This window comes from Somniosus microcephalus, chromosome 9, assembly GCF_052327205.1.
Source record: "Somniosus microcephalus isolate GS21.2 chromosome 9, FLI_Smic_1.0, whole genome shotgun sequence".
Classification (NCBI taxonomy): Eukaryota; Metazoa; Chordata; class Chondrichthyes; order Squaliformes; family Somniosidae; genus Somniosus; species Somniosus microcephalus.
Window position 1 is genome coordinate 238,544,087 of NC_140995.1, and position 22,633 is coordinate 238,566,719.

Consider the following 22,633-nt stretch of genomic DNA (forward strand, 5'->3'; position numbering starts at 1 on the left):
AAATCCTGGTACTCCCTACCTCTTCTTCTTCTTAGACAGTCCCTCAGAACCGAGGATGACTTGCTTCCACATTAAAAATGAGTTCGCAGGTGACTGATGAGTCCAATGCAGGACCTACAGTCTCTGTCACAGGTGGGGCAGACAGTGGTTGAAGGGGCGGGTGGGTGGGGTGCTTGGGTTGACGTGTGCTCCTTGCGCTGCCTGCGCTTGGCTTCCGCTTGCTCCCGGCGAAGAGACTCTAGGTATTCGGCGCCTTCCCGGATGCTTCTCCTCCACTTTGTGCGGTCTTGGGCCAGGGATTCCCAGGTGTCGGTGGGGATGTTACACTTTTTCAAGGAGGCTTTGAGGGTGTCCTTGAAGCGTTTCCTCTGCCCACCTGGGGCTCTCTTGCCGTGCCGGAGCTCCGAGTAGAGCGCTTGTTTTGGCAGTCTCGTATCGGGCATGCGGTCAATGTGACCCGTCCATCGGAGCTGATTGAGCATGGTCAGAGCTTCGATGCTGGGGATGTTGGCCTGAGCAAGAACGCTGACATTGGTGCGCCTATCTTGCCAATGGATTTGCAGGATCTTGCGGAGGCAGCGTTGGTGGTACCTCTCCAGTGCTTTGAGGTGCCTGCTGTACATGGTCCATGTCTCTGAGGCATGCAGCAGGGCAGGTATCACTGCTGCCCTGTAGAGTTTGAGGTCCTGGTCTTCAAACACTCTCTTCCTCAGGCAACCGAAGGCTGCACTGGCACACTGAAGGCGGTGTTGGACTTCGTCGTCGACGTCTGCCCTTGTTGACAGTAGGCTCACGAGGTATGGAAAGTGGTCCATGTTGTCCAAGGCCTTGTCGTGGATTTTGATAATCGGGGGGCAGCACTGTGTGGTGGGGGTAGGTTGGTAGAGGACCTTTGTCTTACGGATGTTTATTGTAAGGCCCATGCTCTTGTATGCTTCGGTGAAGGTGTTTACGATGGTTTGGAGTTCGACCTCCAAGTGAGCGCAGGTGCAAGCATCATCTGCATACTGTAATTCGATGACAGAGGATGGGACGACCTTGGATCTGGACTGGAGGAGACGGAGTTTGAACAGTTTCCCGTTTGTTTTGTAAATTAGCTCCACTCCAGTGGGGAGCTTACTGAGGGTGAGATGGAGCATTGCAGCAAGGAAGATTGAGAAGAGCGTTGGTGCGATGACACAGCCTTGCTTGACCCCGGTTCGTACGTGAATTGGGTATGTGGTGGAACCGTTGGTCAGGATCATGGCTTGCATGTCGTCGTGAAGCAGGCGGAGGATAGTGACAAACTTTTGAGGGCAGCCGAATTTGAGGAGGACACTCCATAATCCCTCACGGTTGAGTGTCGAAGGCCTTTGTGAGATCAAAGAAGGCCATGTACAGTGGTTGGTGCTGTTCCCTGCATTTCTCTTGTAATTGACGTGCGGTGAAGATCATGTCCATTGTGCCCCTTAGTGGGCGGAATCCGCATTGCGACTCTGGAAGGAGCTCTTCGGCCACTGGGAGAAGGCGATTGAGGAGGATTCTTGCGATGACTTTCCCTGTGGCAGATAGCAGGGAAACTCCTCTGTAATTACCGCAATCGGACTTGTCACCTTTCTTGAAGATAGTCACAATTACGGCGTCTCTGAGATCCCCTGGCATGCTCTCCTCCTTCCAGATAAGAGAAATGAGTTCATGAATTCGCGCCAGTAGTGCTTCTCCGCCATGCTTTAGTGCCTCGGCGGGGATTCCATCTGCTCCTGAGGCCTTGTTGTTCTTCAGTTGTCAGATGGCCTTTTCAACCTCATGCCGGGCTGGGGTTGTGCTGAGATGGTGGCGGGTAGCATGCTGTGGGATGGAGTTGAGGACACTCGTGTCGAAGACAGAGTCGTGGTTAAGGAGATCTTCGAAGTGCTCCTTCCAGCAGGCACTGACTGCTTCCCTGTCCTTGATGAGTACCTCTCCATTCTTGGCCTGCAGTGGGGAAGGGCCTTGGGTGCTTGGGCTGTAGATGGTCTTGATTGCGCTAAAGAATCCACGCACGTCGTGGTTGTCGGCTAGCTGCTGGATCTCCTGCGCTTTCTCCACCCACCATCTATTTTTTAGGTCGCGAGTTTTTTGTTGGACCTCGGCCTTCAGGCTTCTGTAGAGCTGCTTTCTTGCTCTCGCGTTCTGTTGCTGTTTCCAGATCAGAAATGCGTTGCGCTTGCGGCTTATTAGCTCCTGGATCTCCTGGTCATTCTCGTCGAACCAGTCTTGGTGTTTCCTGGTTGAGTGACCGAGCGTCTCTTCACAGGTGTTGATTATGCAGGCCTTGAGTGCAGACCAGACGCTGTGGGCACTCTGTGTCTCAGCATCACTGGGAGTCGTCAGGGTGTTTGTGAGGCGCAGGCTGAATAGGGCTTTCTTAGCGGGATCTTTGAGTGCTCCAGCATTAATTTTCCTGCGGCATTGTTTCTGTTGCTGCCGCTGTTTTGGGGTTACATTGATGGAGATGACAGAGCGGATTAGGCGGTGGTCTGTCCAGCAGTCATCAGCTCCTGTCATGGCGCGGGTGATGCAGACGTCTTTGCGGTCCCTCACTCGGACGATGACGTAGTCCAGCAGATGCCAGTGCTTGGAACGAGGGTGCTGCCATGAAGCCTTGTACTTGTCTCTCTGACGGAACAAGGTGTTGGTTATGACGAGGCTATGTTCTAAGCATTTCGGCACTGTGGCAGTGCCTTCATCACATGGACTGCAGCGGGTCAAGAAAGCAGCTCACTTTGACCTTCTCATGGGTAACTAGTGATGGATAATAAATGCTGACTTTGCTAGCAACGCCCATCTCCTGAGAATTAATAAAAAAACTATACAGTAGGAAACCACAATTAACCCAGCATAATATTGAGAGCGGCAAGCTCACTTTTCTATGGTCTCACCACTTTAGGGCTGTATCGAAATTCGGCCTCAAATGCACTCTAAAAGATGCACATGTACAACAATATCTAATTGTGACAAAGGCCAATAATTCACAGAACCATATGGATTAAGCACTTCTAAATGGATTTAAATTTGAATCAACTATGATGTATAATTACATGAATTCTTTCTCCTTCCCTGGAAATGACAGCCAACATGACATCGTATTCCTTTGGATGGAAATCCACTTCATTTACATTATCGAATATTCCCGCTAAGTGCGCCTGTATATAAAAAATATAAAACAAATGTGAAAATACTTAGATAAAATAAAGCTCAATCGCATTTAGGGTACTATTGGACAAATTACATTGGACTCAGCTAGGATTGTACTGTGTGAAACCTAGTTCAGACAAAGAGTTGCACGATCAGAGAATATCATTTAACTATGCAGCCAAAGAAGTTTACAGCACAGAATGAGGCCAATCAGCACATTGGGGTTGAATTTTTGTGGAAGTTTTCCTGATCAACTTCTCCAGTGGAAACAACCACAGTATGTCAAGTCTCTTCTTATAACAATAGCTTCTCATCCCTGGCATCATCCTGGTGAAATTATGCTGTTTGTTCTCTATGGATTTAAACTTTTTGGGAGTAATTTTAACCTAGCTCATCTGGCGGGAAACTGACGGGATCGATTAGCCACCCATTTTACACACTGTCTGATTTTACTTTCTACAATGGATTAGGTTAAAATCACCCCCTAAGAGTTTACGAGCACTGCAGCAGAACTATCTGTATGATTTTTCAGGTAGTTGAATCTGACTGCACCTGAAGGAATGTCAGAGCGCAGTGCACTCAGATCTCCTGCTGTAGCGTTGATTGCAGTTCAGGGGCAAACTACTTCCAGAAAAATCTGGCACAGCAGCTTCTAGAGTTACCATTTCAGTACTATCTGTCATAAGTGACAAGGTGGTATTTTCAAGAAAGGTTTTGTCCTTTTTCAGAACGTAAGAAAAAAAGAAATAGGAGCAGGAGTAGGCCATACGGTCCCTTGAGCCTGCTCCGCCATTCAATAAGATCAAGGCTCAACTTCTACATCAACTCCTTCCCCGCCCTAATCCCACATCCCTTGATTCCCTTCATGCCCAAAAATCTATCGATCTCAGTCCTGAATATACTCACCGATTGAGCATCCACACCACAGCCCTCTGGGGTAAAGAATTCGAAAGATTCACAACCCTCTGAGTGAAGACATTTCTCCTCATCTCAGTCCTAAATGGCCGTAGAATGCTGTCTATTTTACACTTAGTGCTAGAGGTCTTAGTGATAGAGGTCACGTTCAGAACTATGGCACCTTTTGACAACATGGTTTATTTACAGGGGAAACAACCACAAGCCCCTTTAGCTGCAAAAGTCTGTTGATGGGCCTTTCTTGAGCTAGGAATCACAGAGTAGTAATACCCCTTCCTCTAAACATTACACCTGCTCCATGTCAACTGGAATAAAATGAGAAGCCTCATCATTAAAAAAGTAACCTCCTCCTATTCCCAGACCATCATGCTTCATACCTACCCATTGCTTGGCATAACAATGCTGTCCTCTTACCATGACGGGAGCAGTCAGATTGCTGCTTGAGGTACTGTGGGCATCCCAGCCAGGACATAGCAGCACAAACTCATTCACAGATGCTGGAAACTTTAAATGAATATGAAGACCACCACTGACATTCAAATTATAGCTTCTGGTACACATAAATTAAATTAATAACTTACCACAATATATCTGAAAATGACATTATAAAAATCTTGACCAATTACCTTTAAAAAATGAATTTCTTCTGGATTTTTCAAGGAGCTTTTAAGGTTCCTGCCTTTTAATGCTATTGCTACCTTTAAGAACTAAATTGTTCCCCATGTTCTGCCCTCTACTGGCCGAGCACGCAATAGGGGGCTTCCAGCAGCACCCAAATTCCATTCATTATAATGAGTGCCAGCAGGAAATTGCAATGCTCCAGAGTGTTCAGTTCCATTCGCATTTCCTCATAAAATGAAGCAGTCCGTTCCCGCATGCAGCAAGATCGGGACAAGATCCAGGCTTGACCTGATAAGTGTCAAGTAACATTTGCACAACATAAGTGGCAGGCATCTTCAACAAGAGAGAGTCTAACCACCTCCCCTTGATGTTCAATGGCATTACCATTGTAGACTCAACCACCATCAACACACTGTGGGGAGGTCACAATTGTCCAGAAACTTAACTGGACCAGCCATACTGTGGCTACAAGGGTAGGTCAGAGGCTGGGTATTCTGCGGCAAGTGAACCATCTCCTGGCCAATGTTCCCTTTCATTTTTTTTTCGGGCAGCCCATTCAAAATTCCGCACGTGCGCGGTTTTTCTATTTAAAAGCCAGTGTGCCAGCTATGCAGAAGCTCCAGAGAGTTGTGCGGCAGCGCAGCTTAAAGAGAACATTGTACCTCACTCCCCAAAGCCTTGCTACCACCTTTAAACCACAAGTCGAGAGTGTGATGGATATAATCTCCACTTGCCTGGATAGATGCAGCTGCAACAACACACAAGAAGCTAAACACCATCCAGGACAAAGCAGTCCCCTTGATCGACAGCCCATCTACCACCTTAAGCATCCATTCCCTCCACCATCAATGCACCGTGGCTGCAGGCACATGGGAACACCACCACCCCCAAGTTTCCATACAAGTCATACACCATCTAAACTTGGATGGGCAATAAATGCTGGCCTTACTGGTGACGCCCACAGTGCTAGAATGAATATTTAAAAAAAATAGAAAAGGAAAAATTTGCATAGCTATGGGTAAAGAGCAGGGAAGTGGGGCTAATTGGATATCTCTTTCAAAGAGCTGGCACAGGCACGGTGGGCTGAATGGCCTCCATCTGTGCTGTATGACCCTTCATGAATGCCAGGAGCAATGCAGCAAGGGCATGGCTGCAATGCTGTGAAAAATTCAATGATCTAACTGTGATGAAATATATGCCTTCATCAGCCCTTGTGTTTTACCTGCTTTGTATTGTGTGTGTACCGCCCCCTTTTCCTATTGTGTGTATTGGCTACGCCCCTGTCTTTTGTCATATAAAGGTCTCAAGAGCTGTATGAGTCATTCTATCAACTCGATGTGTAAAGACCTGCAATGTTCTTAGTGATTAAAAGCCTTTAGTTGAATCCTATAAACTCCTTGTCTTTGAGTTATCGATGGCACATCACTAACTAGAGCTTTTATGAGACTGCTCTCATACTTTCTGCTCACAGCTGCACAACTTACAGTCTCATAATTACAACACTGACAGCACTCACAAGACTTCCCTCCCCCACTACACTTTACTCTCCGAGAATCACTGTAGTACACTACTACATCTCCTTCTCCTCATACTCACACACTCACTGGCTTCTTGCACATCCCCAATTTTAATTGCTCCACCATTGGCAGCTATGCTTTCAGCTACCTAGGCCATAAGCTCTGGGCTTCCCACCCTAAAGCTCTCCGCCTCTCTACCTCTCTTTCCTCCTTCAAGACGCTCCTTAATACCTACCTTTTTGACCTATATCTCCTTATGTGGCTCGGTGTCAAATTCTGTTTAATAACGCTCCTGTGAAGCAATTTGGTGCATTTTACTATGTTACAGGCATTATATAAATACAAGTAGTTGTTGTTGTTGCTATTACAACCCTTGCTTACCTGTAACTCACATCTCACACACAGAATATTCCACCATGACAGCCACATTCTACAAATAGCTCACAAGACTGTCACTAACACACGACCTTCATTCTTGCAGGAGAAGGTTGCCCACAACACAGTACAAAGAAGGTTCACTCGGTTAATCCCGGGGATGAGGGGATGGACATATGAGGAGAGGTTGAGTAGATTGGGACTCTACTCATTGGAGTTCAGAAGAATGAGAGGCGATCTTATTGAAACATATAAGATTGTGAAGGGGTTGGATCGGGTGGATGCAGGGAAGATGTTCCCGATGATGGGTGAAACTAGAACTAGGGGGCATAGTCTTAGAATAAGGGGCTGCTCTTTCAAAACTGAGATGAGGAGGAACTACTTCACTCAGAGGGTGGTAGGTCCATGGAATATGCTGCCCCAAAAAACTGTAGAAGCTACATCATTACATAAATTTAAAACAGAAATAGACAGTTTCCTAGAAGTAAAGGGAATTAAGGGTTACGGGGAGCGGGCAGGAATTTGGACATGAGTCTAGGTTCGGATCGGTCATGGCCCTGTGGGTAGCGGAGCGGGCCCAGGGGCTGTGTAGCCTGATCCTGCTCCTATTTCGTGTGTCTAATTCTGTTAGATGCAGGAGATGGTTCTGCGATAGTGGATTGTCAGTTAGGATCAGATCAGCCATGATCTTATTGAATGGCGGAGCAGGCTCGAGGGGCCGATTGGCCTACTCCTGCTCCTATTTCTTATGTTCTTATGTTCTTGTAACACCATCTGCAGGCTGGAACCGCAGAGCCTCTCCCCCTTGAAGAGACTGAGCTGGTCATCATGAGAAGAGGCAGAGTGGAGGCCAAGGTGAGTTGCAATGCTGCAGGAGACGTTGTGCAGGGTATCTAGGCAATATCTAGGCAATAGTGATCATAATATAATACGCTTTAAGATAATAACCGAGAAGGTCATAGGTATGACAAAGACCAGGGTAATAGATTGGAGAAAAAGCTGATTTTAAGGGGCTGAGAATAGAACTTGGGAAAATAAAATGAACAACAGTATTGGCAAACAATGATGTAGAGCAGCAATGGGAAACATTTTAAACAGTGTTCAACAGAGTCCAGGAAAAATACATTCCGCTAATAAACAAGAACAAGCTAAACACTAATGAGACACCGTGGATGAATAAAGCCATAAGGGACAAATTGAGGGTAAGGAAAGAGGTATACATTAAGTACATGGACAGCAGGGGACAGCATGATAAGGGAGAATATGAAGGGATTAAGAGAGAAGTCAAAAAAAATTAGGAAGGCAAAGAGGAACTATGAAATTAAATTATCAAGGAACATAAAACAAAATAGTAAAATATTTTACAGACACATAAATAAAAAAAGGTCGTGATGGGAATAGGGCCACAAAGGGATGGAGAGGATAATATCACAGGTAGCAATGGAGAGATGGCAGAGATATTAAATAATTATTTTGCTTCAGTATTTACCAGGGAGATAGAACAGGTGGAGATGACATCGGATGATGAGATTAGTAATGAGTTAACTTCATTTAAAATAAAACGAGGAGATATACTAAATAAACTAATGAAACCCAAAGAGGATAAAACCTCTGGTCCGAATGGATTACATCCGCGCATTTTAAAAGAATCTAGGGAAGAAATAGCAGAGGCATTACTACACATATTTAGTAATTCGTTAGAAAAAGGTGTGGTGCCATAGGACTGGCAGATAGCTAATGTAATACCTATATTTAAGAAGGGAGATAGAACGTGTCTAGGGAACTATAGGCCCGTCAGCTTGACATCGGTGGTAGGAAAAATAATGGAATCCCTACTAAAGGAGAAAATAGAAGAACATCTAGAAACTAAAAATATAAGTCAGCATGGATTTCAAAAGGGAAAATCTTGCTTGACCAACCTAATTGAATGTTTTGAATAGGTAACAGAGAGTAGACTAGGGTAATGTAGTAGATGTAATGTATCTAGATTTTCAAAAGGCCTTTGATAAAGTACCACATAATAGACTAATGAATAAGGTCAGGGAATGCGGAATCAGGGGACAAGTAGCAGAATGGATAGCTAGCTGGCTTCAAGACAGAAAGCAGAGAGTAGGGGTAAATGGCAGCTATTCAGAGTGGCAGAAGATAGGAGATGGTGTTCCACAAGGATCAGTGCTGTTCCACAAGGATCAATGCTGGGACCACTGATGTTCACAATTTATATTAACGATTTAGACTTTGGAATCAAAAACACAATTTCTAAATTTCCGGATGACACCTAATTGGGGGGGATAGCCAATACTGAGGAGGACTGCAACAAATTACAAGAAGACATTAATAAACTTGCAGAATGGGCATATAATTGGCAAATGAAATTCAACAGTGAGAATGTGGAATTCGCTACCACAGGGAGTGGTTGAAGTGAATAGTTTAGATGCATTTAAGGGGCGGTTAGATAAGCATATGAGGGAGAAGGGAATCGAAGGTTATGCTGATAGGGTTAGATGAGGAAAGACAGGAGGAGGCTTGAGTGGAGCATAAACACCGGCATAGACTGGTTGAACCGAATGGCCTGTTTCTGTGCTGTATATCCTATGTAATCCTATGTAATTATTCTGACTCTTCCTCTTTGTCTCTTCTGACTTCTCCCTCACCCCATACACTCTGCATGACAATCTGCAGATGTTTTCAACACCCACTTCTTTCTCTCTGCTTTCCCTCACACCACAAGCTATCCCTTGTCCTTCTCTTTCATTTCAGCTGCTATGAATGTCGAGGCCCCTCAGTCAGTGGAGGAAAAGGTGGCCAGCCTTCTAGAAGATGTACCGTCGCTTGATCTGACTCTCACAAGCACCAATTCAGATAAAAGCACCATGCGGATTATAGAGGCTAGATTAGAGGAGGTATCTGCATGTGGTGACTCACCAGGCACAAGAGCGCAGGAGGTAGGCCGGGGGATAGGACACCACAAGTGCCAACTCGCCAAAGAGAGAGTTCCCAAACGTCCTACTACAGACGACTCAGATGCAGACCTCGAGGGCCCAAGTTACTGAAGAAGACTGATGGACATCTACCAGGAAATGTTAGATGCACTGGACTGCCTGCCAAACAGCTTGTACACAATGCCACGGAGTATGGAGGAGTCCAACTCCAACTTGTCTCAAGGCTTTGCGTAGAGCATGGAGACTATTCTCTCCAACACGGACCGAATAGTCAGATGGATCAACACCACAATGAAACCCATCATGATGGAGCCTCATGACAGCTCTGACAGCTTGCATGGTGGCACAAACTGCTACCGTGAAAGCTCAGACAGCTGACATTATGGGGTCGATTTTCCTGAAGCTGTCGGGAAGAAGGCGGGACTACAACTTTCGGGTTTTAGATCCGCCTACTTCGACGTCCGACCAATCCGCGTGATTTTCCCTTGATTGACCTTCTTGAGCCCGCCCATCGGGCTCAGCAGGCCAATTAAGGGCCACCCGGCAACAGGTGACATCACAGACTGCAATTTCATCTGTCAAGAGTTATTGACAGATGAAATATCAGTGTTTCACAGCTGTTTGAAGCTGTGAAACACTGACAGTCTGAGTTCTAACATGAATCCTTCTGCACAGACTCAGTTAGAACTCTCAGCAGCACTCAAAGCTGAAGGCTGTCACTTTTCACAGATCGCAGCCGTTCAGCTTTCAGTGCCGGCTGAGTGATGGGCTCCCGACGGCTACAGGAAGAAAGGCTGTTAAGGTAAGTACAGGTAAGTAAAAGTTCTTTACACACTTTAGACACACCAAACACACTTACCTTTGCACTCATGCACCCATCATTCACCTGAACACCGACATCGCGACCCCTCCAACTCCTTCAACCCTGCTCTAACCTGGTGTGGTTTGGAGCCGTCGGGAATCCCACACGACACCCCTCAAAATAGGGATTAGGCTAAAAACTGCCTGTTAATTACCTGTTAACAGGCAGTTAATTGGCACTAATCCCTTCCCGCCTAGTTTCGGCGGGTCACAGTGCGGGGCAGGTACCCGCCGCCCCTGAAACTTGCGTGGGGCGGGGTTTTGGGCGGGATGGTGTCGGGACCCCCAAATTCGGGATTTCCCCCCCCCACACGCCTGAAACCCCACCTGACGGCTCCAGGAAAATCAACCCCTATGACTCTGGGGCCACTGTTGAAAGGGGCTTCCAGGTTGTCACATCTCGCTTGCACTTTGTTCTCTAGCATAGCCCTAGGAGTACAGAACCACCGCCCCAGGAGAGTGGTCTTGGCTCCATGGGAGAGGCACCTCCTGTCCTATCTCAGGATGACAGCATGTCTGCTCTTCCACCAGGCACGACGCCAGTGCCCTTGCTGGTTTCACTCAGCCAGCCGGGCCAGACTGCTGCAGCCTATGCCGAGAAGCTGCAGTCTCCAGCCGGGCCCTCTAGGACCAGAGCTGCTCAAGGTTGTCCTCCAAGGCCATTTGAAGTGTTCTCAATGAAAGCTCAGCAGTCTTCCACCTCCCAAGCTGCAGCTATAGAAAACACTTCATAGGAGCACGAGAATAGGAAAATAAGCACACAAGACACAAGGCACTAAGGTCTTGCACAAAATGAGTAGTTTTTTTTTGTCATGATCTTATTTGACAATATTTGCTTGATTAAGTTATTTTTTGTTCTAGATTTAGGCCTAGAAATTCAGTTTGGGGCGCCCAGCTCGCCTGGGCGCCGGAATTACCGCTGCGCGCGGAGCCACTTGCGCCAGCGGGATATTCAGTTTCAGCGCCCCAAGTGGAAGCCGGCCGCTAAACAAGGGCGGGGCGCCGAAACTGAATATCGGCGTGCAAAGTGCCGCAGCGCCACCCGCTGCGGCACGGCAGCCTGCGGTACTGCAGGCCTTCCTCTCACTCTTAAGGGGGAGGTGCCTGCAACAGCGCGATCCCCGCTCGCGAGTGCCGGCAAATGAGCCCGGCACCAAGGAGAAGTGCCGGGCTCTCTGGAAACAGCCGGCAATGCCGCGGGGGGGGGGTGTAGGAGGCCGGGGACGGAGGTGCGGGCAGGCGGCCGCCGAAAAAGCGTCCGGCCGCACCTCCACCTTAACTCGCCCCACTACCGGCACAGTTAGGCCCCTGTGTACTGGTCGCTGTTTGCGGCCGGCGCGGAGCAGGCGGCAGCGACCAAATATGGCCAGCGGGGCGATAGCGGGGCGCTGCACACACCGATGACGTCATCGGTGGCGGCGCAGCGCTACAGGCTAACGCCGCCATTAGCGCCCCGCTAAATATCGCGGTAGGTTTGGACAGTGGCGCAAAAGCCCTCTTTGTGCGCAAACTGGTGGCGCAGGCCACTGAATTTCTAGGCCTTAGTGTTTGTGTTTTTCTTTGTATAGAAGTGAGGGCAAGACCCATTAGTCTGGAATGAAGGAAGGCAATTGGATGGTAATTGCAAGGGAAGTGGTAAGGACTGTTGGTGCATGGGGATTCGGAGGGCTGTTTTAGGTGAAGCGCTCCTTGATGAGCTGGTCTCTGAGAGCCTTGGTGACCATCTTGATACATCTGTGTACTGTGAACTGTGAGATGTTACTGATGTCACCTGTTAAAGCCTGAAGGGAGCCCATGCCATAAACGTTGAGGGCTACGGTGACCTTGACAGGCACAGGCAGTGTTTTCCATGCCCTGGTTTGAGGCTTGAGATATGCTGCAGCAGGTGACATAGCTCGGTGATAGCCTCCTTGGTGAAGCAAAGGTGCCTTTTACATTACTCCTGAATGAAGTTGATGCAGGATAAGTGCTCCCTGAATACCCACTGTGGATATGGCTACCTGTGCAGTACCCTCCTCCTCCCTCTTCTGGCAGCTGCTCCTGCTCTGTGGTGTCTTCCTTGCTGTTACCTCTCATCATCCAGCCATGAAAGGAGCCCTATAAGACCACCCATATCTGTAACCAGGCTATATCTAAGGAAAACAACAGCGCAAAATCAGCAAAATCTTTCTCTGTGTGGAAAAAGTGAACTTTTCAGTCTTTTACAACATACCAAAAAAAACAGAAGTCAAGCAGTAGGGTGAAATGATGAACCAGCAATGAACCTCTATGTACTGCATAATCCCTTTAAGTATTGTTGGTGAAGGGGTCTTCCTGCCAGTTAGTGCCATGCTGTGCTGTGCGAGTTCATATCGTGACAAGTGAAGTGCTGGGACAATTGAAAATATAGAAAAGGTCCAGCAAGAAGCCCAGGTCCTTTATTTACATAATTTATTCATGTCTTTAAATGTACCGGTGTGCGCTCCTATTGCCAGGGCAACATCCTTTCTGAATATGGCAGATGATGCACTTCCGGCCCGAAATGCACACGCAATTCCTGCCCACCATATTGGGGGCTTAGTAGACCAGTTAGCGCCTGAAAAGCGTGACTGTATTTCTAGGCCTATATGTTTAGTCTGCTGTGGAATAAAGCAGCTTAGGAATTGTACCAAATATCGCAGAGAGATTGAAGAAATATATGTGCATAAGATATGGAGATGCTGCCTGGAACAGAAGGGACTTCTATTACACTCCTGGGTGCTACTCCCACAATAGTCTGGATTCTACTCTGTTGCTGCCCAATACTGCTTTCTGCTTGCTTTCTGTGGCCGTTGACTCTACCCATCATTCAGAACTCCTCTGTCACTCTGCACTAGAGCAGGTAGGACCAGCTCCTCAAGCTCCTGCTACTGCTTCAAATCTTGGGTGCTCCTCACCTGTCTTGAGTGTTCCTACACCTGTTCTTCAGACCTGATCTCTTACCTATACAGAGCAAGTTAAATTACCTATCATTGTCTCTTGGCTCCCAAGACTGAGCCTGCATCAGGTGGTGTGGAATGAACATGAAGGCCTCCGACAACCACAATGTTAAAGGCGCTATATAAATCCAAGATGTTGTTGTTGTATTCCCTGGGATTTAGAAGATTAAGGGATGATTTGATCAAAGTTTTCAAGATATTGAGAGGAACTGATTGGGTAGATAAATAGAAACTGTTTCCTCTGTTTGGGGAATCTAGGATTTGGGGACATTGCCTAAAAATTAGGGCCAGGCCTTTCAGGAGTGAAGTTAAGAAACACGTCTACACGCAAAAGGTGGTAGAAGGTTAACTCTCTTCTGCAAACAGCAGTTGATGCTGGGTCAATTGTTAATTTTAAATCTGAGATTAATAGATTGCTATTAATCAAAGGTAGTAAGGGATATGGGGCAAACGTGGGTATATGGAGTTAGGTCACAGATCAGACATGGAGATTGAGGAAATGGCAGAGAAATTAAATAAATACTTTGTTTCTGTCTTCACGGAGGAAGACACAAAAAACCTCCCAGAAATACGAGAAAACCAAGGGTGTGACGAGAATGAGGAACTTAAAGAAATTAAAACAGTACCAGCAAAATTAATAGGACTAAAAGTCGATAAATCCCAAGGACCGGATGATCTAAATCCTAAGGTTTTGAAAGAGGTGGCCATTGGAATCGTTGACGCATTAGTTGTCATCTTCCAAAATTCTATAGATTCTGGAATGGTTCCTGTTGGATCCGTGGTTCAGTGGATATGCTATTATTAAATAATCACACAGATGCTGTACATTAATAAATAACAGGTCTTTACTGGAGGAGGGTAGTCTCTAGACTGGGGGTACAGAGGCATGCGCAAAGCTTATATACCGGTGTGGTCACTGCCGGTACTACAGTATACAGGAGCTGTAAAAGTAGTTCTGACTTAAAGGCACATACACTACAGTTCCTGCAGATTGGAGGATAGCAAATGTAACCCCGCTATTTAAGAAAGGAGGGAGAGAGAAAATGGGGAACTACAGACCTGTTAGCCTCATATCAGTAGTTGGGAAAATGCTGGAATCTATTATAAAGGATGCAATAACTGGGCACTTAGAAACTAATAGTAAGATTGGGCAGAGTCAACATGGATTTATGAAAGGGAAATCCTGTTTGACAAACCTATTGGAGTTCTTTGAGGATGTAACTAGTGGAGTAGACAAAGGGGAACCGGTAGATGTGGTGTATCTGGATTTTCAGAAGGGCTTCGATAAGGTCCCACACAAGAGGTTGGTGAACAAAATTAGGGCCCATGGAATTGGGGGTAATATACTAGCATGGATTGAGAATTGGTTAACAGACAGAAAACAAAGAGTAGGGGTAAACGGGTCTTTTTCAGGATGGCAGGCTGTGACTAGTGGGGTAGCGCAAGGATCGGTGCTTGGGCCCCAGCTATTCACAATCTATATCAATGATTTGGGTGAGGGGACTAAATGTAACATTTCCAAATTTGCTGATGATACAAAGCTAGGTGGCAGTGTCAGTTGAGAAGAGGATGTGAAGAGGCTTCAAGGGGATCTCGACAGGCTCAGTGACTGGGCGAGAACATGGCAGATGGAATATAATGTGGATAAATGTGAAGTTATCCACTTTGGTAGTAAAAACAGAAAGGCATAGTATTTCCTAAATGCTGAAAGATTGGGGAATGCAGATACTCAAAGGGACCTGGGTGTCCTTGTACATGAGTCACGAAAGTGAATGTGCAGGTGCAGCAAGCCATTAGGAAGGCAAATGGTATGCTGGCTTTCATTATAAGAGGATTTGAGTACAGGAATAAAGAAGTCTTACTCCAATTATATAGGGCCTTGGTGAGACCACACCTGGAGTACTGTGTACAATTTTGGTCTCCTTACGTAAGGAAGGATATACTTGCCATAGAGGGAGTGCAACAAAGGTTCACGAGATTGATTCCTGGGATGGCAGGACTGTCGTATGAGAAGAGATTGAGTAAACTAGGCTTGTATTCTCTTGAATTCAGAAGAATGAGAGGGGATCTCATTGAAGCATACAAAATTATTACAGGGCTTGATAGGATGGATGCTGGGAGAATGTTTCCCTTGGCTGGGGAGTCCAGAACCAGGGGCCACAGCCTCAAGATAAAGGGTAGGCCATTCAGGACTGAGATGAGAAGAAATTTCTTCACACAGAGGGTGGTGAATCTTTGGAATTCTCTACCCCAGAGGGCTGTGGAGGCTCAGTCATTGGGTATATTCAAAACAGAAATCGATAGATTTCTGACTAGTAAGGGCATCAAGGGATATGGCGATAGGGCCGGTGAATGGAGTTGAGGCAGAAGATCAGCCATGATCTCATTGAATGGCGGAGCAGGTTCAAAGGGCTGAATGGCCTACTCCTGCTCCTATTTATTATATTCTTATGATCTCATTGAATAGCGGAACAGGCTCGAGGGGCTAAATGGCCTTCCCCTGTCCCTATGTTCGTGTTATTTGTGAGTAAGTACCGATTGACAGCACTATCAATTTGATGATGATTGAGAGTAGGCTGATAGGGCAGTAATGTGTCTCACCTCCTGACTCCCCAAAGCCTTTCTACCATCTACAAGGCACAAGCCAGGAGTGTGATGGAATACTTTCCACTTGCCTGGATGAGTGCCTCTCCAACAACACTCAAGAAGCTCGACACCATCCAGGACAAAGCAGCCCACTTGATTGGCACCCCATCTACCACCTTAAACATTTAGTCCCTCCACCATCGACGAACCGTGGCTGCAGTGTGTACCATCTACAAGATGCACTGCAGCAACTCGGCAAGGCTTCTTCGGCAGCACCTCCCAAACCCGCGACCTCTTCCACCTAGAAGGTCAAGAGCAGCAGATGCATGGGAACACCACCACCTCGATGTTCCCCTCCAAGTCACACACCATCCTGACTTAGAAGTATATCACCGATCCTTCATCGTCGCTGGGTCAAAATACTGGAACTCCCTACCTAACAGCACTGTGGGAGTACCTTCACCACACAGACTGCAGCGGTTCAAGAAGACGGCTCACCACCACCTTCTCAAGGGCAATTAGGGATGGGCAATAAATGCTGCCCTTGCCAGTGACGCCCACATCCCATAAACGAATAATAAAAAAAAATTGGCTGGGTTAAATTTGTCCTGTTTTTTGTGGACAGGACATACATACCTGGGCAATTTTCCACATTGTTGGGTAGATGCCAGTGTTATAGCTGTACTGGAACAGCTTGGTTAGAGGCGCGACTAGTTCTGGAGCACAGGTCTTCAGCACTACAGCAAGGATGTTGTCGGGACGCATAGTCTTTGCTGTGTCCAGTACGCTCAGTCGTTTCCTGATATCACCTGGAGTGAGTCGAATTGGCTGAAGATTGGCTTCTGTGATGGTGGGGACCTCAGGAGGAGGCCGAGAAGGATCATCCACTTGGCTCTTCTGGCTGAAGATAGTTGTGAACATTTCAGCCTTGTCTTTTGCTGGGCTCTGGCATCATTGAAGATAGGGATGTTTATGGAGCCTCCTCTGCCCATTAGTTGCTTAATTGTCCACCACCATTCGCGACTGGATCTAGCAAGACTGCAGGGCCTAGAAATTCAGTATAGCCTTCCCCCAGCCTTGCAACACCCATAGGGCCCAGGTTGAGGCGGAGCAGCAGGTCGGGCAGGGGCCGGACAAGCCTGCACAAGAACTCGCCCTCTCGGCACACCAAGTAGAGTGTGTTGCCAAATGCTTTCTTATATGGGGGTGTTTGTGTTCTGTATGGGGGGGGTTTATTTTGGTAAGGCCGAAGATGAAGGCAAATGTTTCTTTAGATGGGGGTGTTTGTGTTCTGTATGGGGGGGGTTAGTCTTGGTAAGGCCGAGGATGAAGGCCAATTGGATGGACACATTTTGTTATTCCTCCCCAGGTTGTGGGAGTGAGATATGTTTTTGACTGTTTTTTGGGGGTCTTGTCTGTTTTTGTGTTTCATGTGGGAAGGGCCCTGAGTTTGTTAAATAAAGCTTTTTATTTATTCAGCTTGTCCATGTGTAATGTTTCAAGTGGTTGTTGCGTTAACCGGCTGAGGGCTTGCGGAGCGGCTGCATTCAGGTGCGTTCATTGCCACAAGCCATTCCCTGACAGGGGGCCTAGAAGTGTCGTTCAATAAGCCGCCGGCGGACGGCCCTTGGACCTTGTGGCTCCCTCCTGGGCTGGTACTCCTCCTCCTCCTCCTCCTCCTCCTCATGGTCCTCCTGCTCGTCCTCCTGAGGTGGTGGGCCAATGTGAGGTGGCAGTGCCTGAGTCCTGCGGATAGCCAGGTTGTGCAGCATGCAGCAAACGACGACGAACTGGGAGACTCTATCCGGCGAATACTGTAGAGATCCGCCGGAACGATCCAGGCAGCGGAACAGTTGCTTGAGGATGCCAATCGTTTGCTCTATGATGTTCCTTGTGGCTTGATGGCTTTCGTTGTATGCCTCCTCAGCAGGGGTCCTGGGCGTGCGGAGCGGGGTCATGAGCCATGTACACAAAGGGTAGCCCTTGTCCCCGATAAGCCATCCCCTTGGGGGAGGCTGTGCCTGGAACATGTCAGCCACAGTAGTCTGGCGCAGGATAAATGCATCGTGGCTGCTTCCTGGAAAGCGGGCATTGACAGCTAGGATGCGCTGCCTGTGGTCACACACCAGCTGTACATTGAGGGAATGGTAGCCCTTCCGGTTGCGGTAATCCTCGGCATTGTCGATAGGTGCCCGCATAGCCACATGCGTGCAGTCAATGGCGCCCTGCACCATGGGGAAGTCGGCGATCCTGGCAAATCCGACTGCACGCTGCTCCTGCCTCTCCAGGGTCATGGGGAAGGAGATGAATTGGTGTCTCCTTGCGAAAAGGGCATCGGTGACCTGCCGGATGCAGCGATGCACGGCGAACTGGGAGATGTTCGCTATGTCCCCAGCAGCGGCTTGGAAGGAGCCGCTTGCATAAAAGTTAAGAGCCACCGACCGTGACCTTCACTTCCACCGACAGAGACGTCCTGCACATCAGCTGTGGACGCAGATCTCTGTGAAGCAGCTGGCAGATCTCTGCAACCACCTCCCTTCTGAAGCGCAGCCTCTTAACACAATGCGCGGCAGTCATGGTGAGATAGGACACCTGCTGCCGGTATTCCCTGAGTGGGTAAGGCCTACGTTGCCGACGCCTGATGGCCCCTCTGCGTCTAGGCATGGCTGCCCCTCTCACACAGCGTCTGCGAGCCCTTCGCACATAATGCTGGAACTGAGGGTTGCCACCCCATGCAGCCCCCATAATATACTTGCAAACAGTGAAATCACAATGAGTCAAATTTCCAAGCTCTGGCCAGAAGCCAAAAATACCTCTCCTATGTTGTCCCAAATCAGTAAGGTCTGTTCCTTGGTCTCTGTCCAGAAATCCAAAGCACTAAAGTCATTGCAGCAAAATGGCTGGCCTTTATAGTCCAGTCTAAGTGCCCTTTAATTAGCACTCCCCGAGGCCCGCAGGGCCTTTGCTGCGTTCCACTTCACAGTTCTTAACAGCGCCACGCCCACATTGGGCGGGCACCACTGAAGTTCCGGTTTGGGGCGCACAAACAGCGTTGCACGACGAAATGACGTCATAAGCTGCACGCGCAGCTGAGCGGGCGCAAACACTTTGCGCCGGCGCTAAATGTCAACTGAAGTTGGGCGTAGGCGCAGATCGGTCTGCGCCCGGGCGCTAAGTGCCTAGCGCTCCAAATCTACCCCTCTTATGGCGCTAACGGCTGGCGAACGCAACTGAATTTCTAGGCCCAGATCTTTGATCTGATCCGTTGGTTGTGAGATCGCTTAGCTCTGTCTATAACATGCTGCTTCCGCTGTTTAGCATGCATATAGCCCTGTGTTATATCCAATTGCCTTTTGAAATTCACCATTGAATCTGCTTCCACCACCTTTTCCGGCAGTGCTTTCCAGATCATAACTTGCTGTGTAAAAAAATTCTTCTCATCTACCCCCTTGTTTGTTAGCCAATTACCTTAAATCTGTGTCCTCAGGTTACCGACTCTCCTGCCAGTGGAAACCGTTTCTTCTTATTTTCACGATCAAAAGCCCTCATAATTTTGAATACCTCTATTAAACCTCCCCTTACCCTTCTCTGCTCTGAAGAGAATGATCCCAACTTCTCTAGTGTCTCCACATAACTGAAGTCCCATATCCTGCCACTGTGCTCAGGTACACTGTGCTGTCTCAGTATCCCATATACTGCTTCACCAGGCAGTAAAATTTGTGTGCTTATTTCTCTTTCAATGAAGAGTGGAATACAGGGTGGAAATGTTCCCGCACTCTCAACTTTAACAAGAGCCTGAGAAGCCACGGAATAAATCAGACAGGAAGCAGGAAACTGTCACTGGAAAAATCAGCCAGTGAATTTGCTGTTAACTGGCAATTTGTTCCCACTGTCTGTAAAGAAGATGTGTGGAGGGCTTCCTGCCCACTGGGGGAAGAGGATGTCCCTCCTCCTCTCCGCTGCCTTTAGTGCAGCTTTGGAGAACCTTGGTGCCCGCTCACTTCTTCCTTCAGCCATTTCTTAACCTAGTTCTTCCTGTGTCTACAGCCAGAATGCACTTCCCCTTTAAGAGGTGCTGGCTGCTTTTAAGTGGCATCATAGACCCCTGATATCCACCCCCTCCCGATAGGTGTGCAGCTAATGAGTAGCACGGGTAGGCTGCATGCTTGGATCATTAAAATCAGCAGGCAGCACGAATATTGCGTGCTGCCTGGATACATGTTAAAGGACACGTGTAGTGCACACCTCGCCCCCTGCGTGCCAGATTCTTGACCACTGAGTATGATGAAAGTCACCTGGTACAATCAGTGGACTTCTCTTTCTGTACTGATACAATGATAAAGAACACACATACACTAGCCGACTCCAGTTAATCATCAAATCAACTTAAAAGCACAATTTCTCTGTATCCTTTCCTACCACCCAGTACAGCAGTTAATTACTGTTGAAGCTTTTTGCTGCTGGACTGCTGACTTTCTGGAGTCCATGTTCTAATTTTAGAACTGTTATATCCCCTAACCCACAGAGTTTAAAAGAGTTTGTCAACACTAAGCTGCTAGATGGGTTCCTCAATGGCCAAATATTGCTAAGAAATTAGCCACTGTTTAGAACTTAAGCAAACCTACAGCCCATCCTGCATTTAAGTCATCTTTCATCTGCCTTTCAGGTAAACTTCTGCCTAGAACACACATTAAAATTTATTGTAAAAGAATTCTGAATCATGACAGTGGTGTACACTATAATAAATGCACATTTTTTAATTTATTCTCAGGATGAGTGACATTTGCAAGGCAGCATATATTTCTCATCTCTTGTTGCTCTGAACTCAACCTCACAAGCCAGAATTTTAATTGGGAGGTGGGTTGGTAGCTGGGGGCTCGGAAGTGGTCAAGAAACCCGGGAGAATGGGTTTCCCACAGGCCCTGTCGAATTTAACGGCAGGGAATGATTTGCATTGGAAACCACTGTTTCCCACCCGCAGTCAGCCAGATTGAGAGGCTGGCTGGCTGCAGGCTGGTAGGCCTGCGGCACTGGGTTGCAGAAAGGTGGGAGGGAGGGATCGTGTGGGGGCCAGAGGGTGGTTGGGGGAGGGGCCAGAGGAGCACGGGAAGGGCCAGGGAGCGGTGAGGAGGGCCAGAACCAATCGGGGCCCGGAGAAATGGGGGGTGGAGCGGTCTGGACCAATTGGGGGCCGGTGCGGCTGATCAGAGGGCCAGATGAGCGGTGGGGGGAGGCGGTGAGCATCAGAGGGCCGGGAGCGGCTGATCGGGGATCCGGGGGGTGGGGGGGGCAGCGGCTGATCGGAGGAGCGAGGTTGGGTGGGGAAGGAGGAGTCGGGTCAGCATCAGAGGTGCAGGAGTGGCTGCTCGGGGGGCCGGGTGATCATTGGGGCTGGAGGAGCTGGGAGGGGGGGGGGTCTTGGGACCGAATGGAGGGGCTGGAGGAGCAGGGTGGGAGGGCCGAGTGAGCATCGGAGAGCCGGAGCAGTTGATCGGCGGGCCGAGTGATTATCGGGGCCAGAGGAGCTGGAGATGGGGGAGTCTTGGGACCGAACGGAGAGGCCGGAGGAGCTGGGTGGGGGGGGCCGAGTGAGCATTGGCGAGCCGGAGCGGCTGATCGGGGGGCTGGGTGATCATCAAGGGGGAGTGGCAGATCGGAGGGCTGGAGGAGTGGCGGGGGGCAGGGTGGCTGAGCATTGGAGGGCCAGGAGCGGCTGATCGGAGGGCTGGAGGAGTGGCAGGGGGATAGGGTGGATGAGCATTGGAGGGCCAGGAGCAGCTGATCGGAGGGCTGGAGGAGTGGCAAGGGGCAGGGTGGATGAGCATCAGAGAGCCGGAGCAGCTGAACAGAGGAGCGGGGTGGGGGGTGTGGTAGTCGGGTCAGCATCAGAGGTCCAGGAGCGGCTAATTGGGGGGCCGGAGGAGCACGGCCTCGTGTGGGGTGGGGGGGCGGGATCGTAGGCCTGCGGAGGAATCGGACACCTGGGGGTGGGAGTGATCAGAGGCCTGGGAGGTGGATTGGAGGCCTCGTGGGGGAGAGAGCCACGGGAGGGCGGGTTAGGCAAGGACGCTGGATCCAGGAGGTAAGTGTAAAGGCAGTTACCTCCTGGATCCAGCAGTCCTCGTCTTACGATAGCTGACGGGTTTCATGAGGCCCACAAAACCCGACCAGCTACAGTCAAATTTAAAATGGTAGTTAAATCTGAGGCATGCCAGCCTCAATATAATATTTAAATGGGCGACCCGCCTCCTGGGAGCAGGTTGGCTGCCCCCTCACTCCCGTTAAAACAGGAAGTGGGTGGGTTGGAGGCGGGTTGGAGTCGGGTTTCAACACTTTAACTTCCCAGCCGACCCCAAGCCACCTGTTTTTTGGGGTTAAAAGTCCCCCCATAGTGATGTACTGGAGTCATATGTAGATCAGACAAGGTAGAAATGGCTGGTTCCCTTCCCTGAGGGTCATTAGTGAACCACAATTTTTATGATAAGCAGCAGCTTTCATGGTCATTGTTCCTGGTGTCAGCCTATAAACGACTAGATTTTTGAATTCAATTTCACAACTTGCTAAGGTGGAATTTAAATTCACAACCTATGAGTTTACTAGTTCAATACAATAACCAGTAAGCTACCACACCCTCATATATTCTAATGAGATATTGCTATTTTGATATATAAGAGTGGCAAATCAGGATTGGGTACAGCAGATT

At 48.4% G+C, this 22,633-nt stretch overlaps 1 protein-coding gene across 1 annotated transcript in view; it reads right to left on the reverse strand.

The window, feature by feature from the left end:
- The window catches only part of LOC147113152 (dynein axonemal heavy chain 8-like), a 1,456,516-nt gene that overhangs the window by 1,143,697 nt on the left and 290,186 nt on the right, over window positions 1-22,633 (reverse strand). Inside the window, exon 12 of the mRNA XM_085998053.1 lies at window positions 3,060-3,164. Coding sequence (XP_085854179.1) covers window positions 3,060-3,164 — 105 coding nt within the window. The remainder of the gene's footprint in view (window positions 1-3,059; window positions 3,165-22,633) is intronic.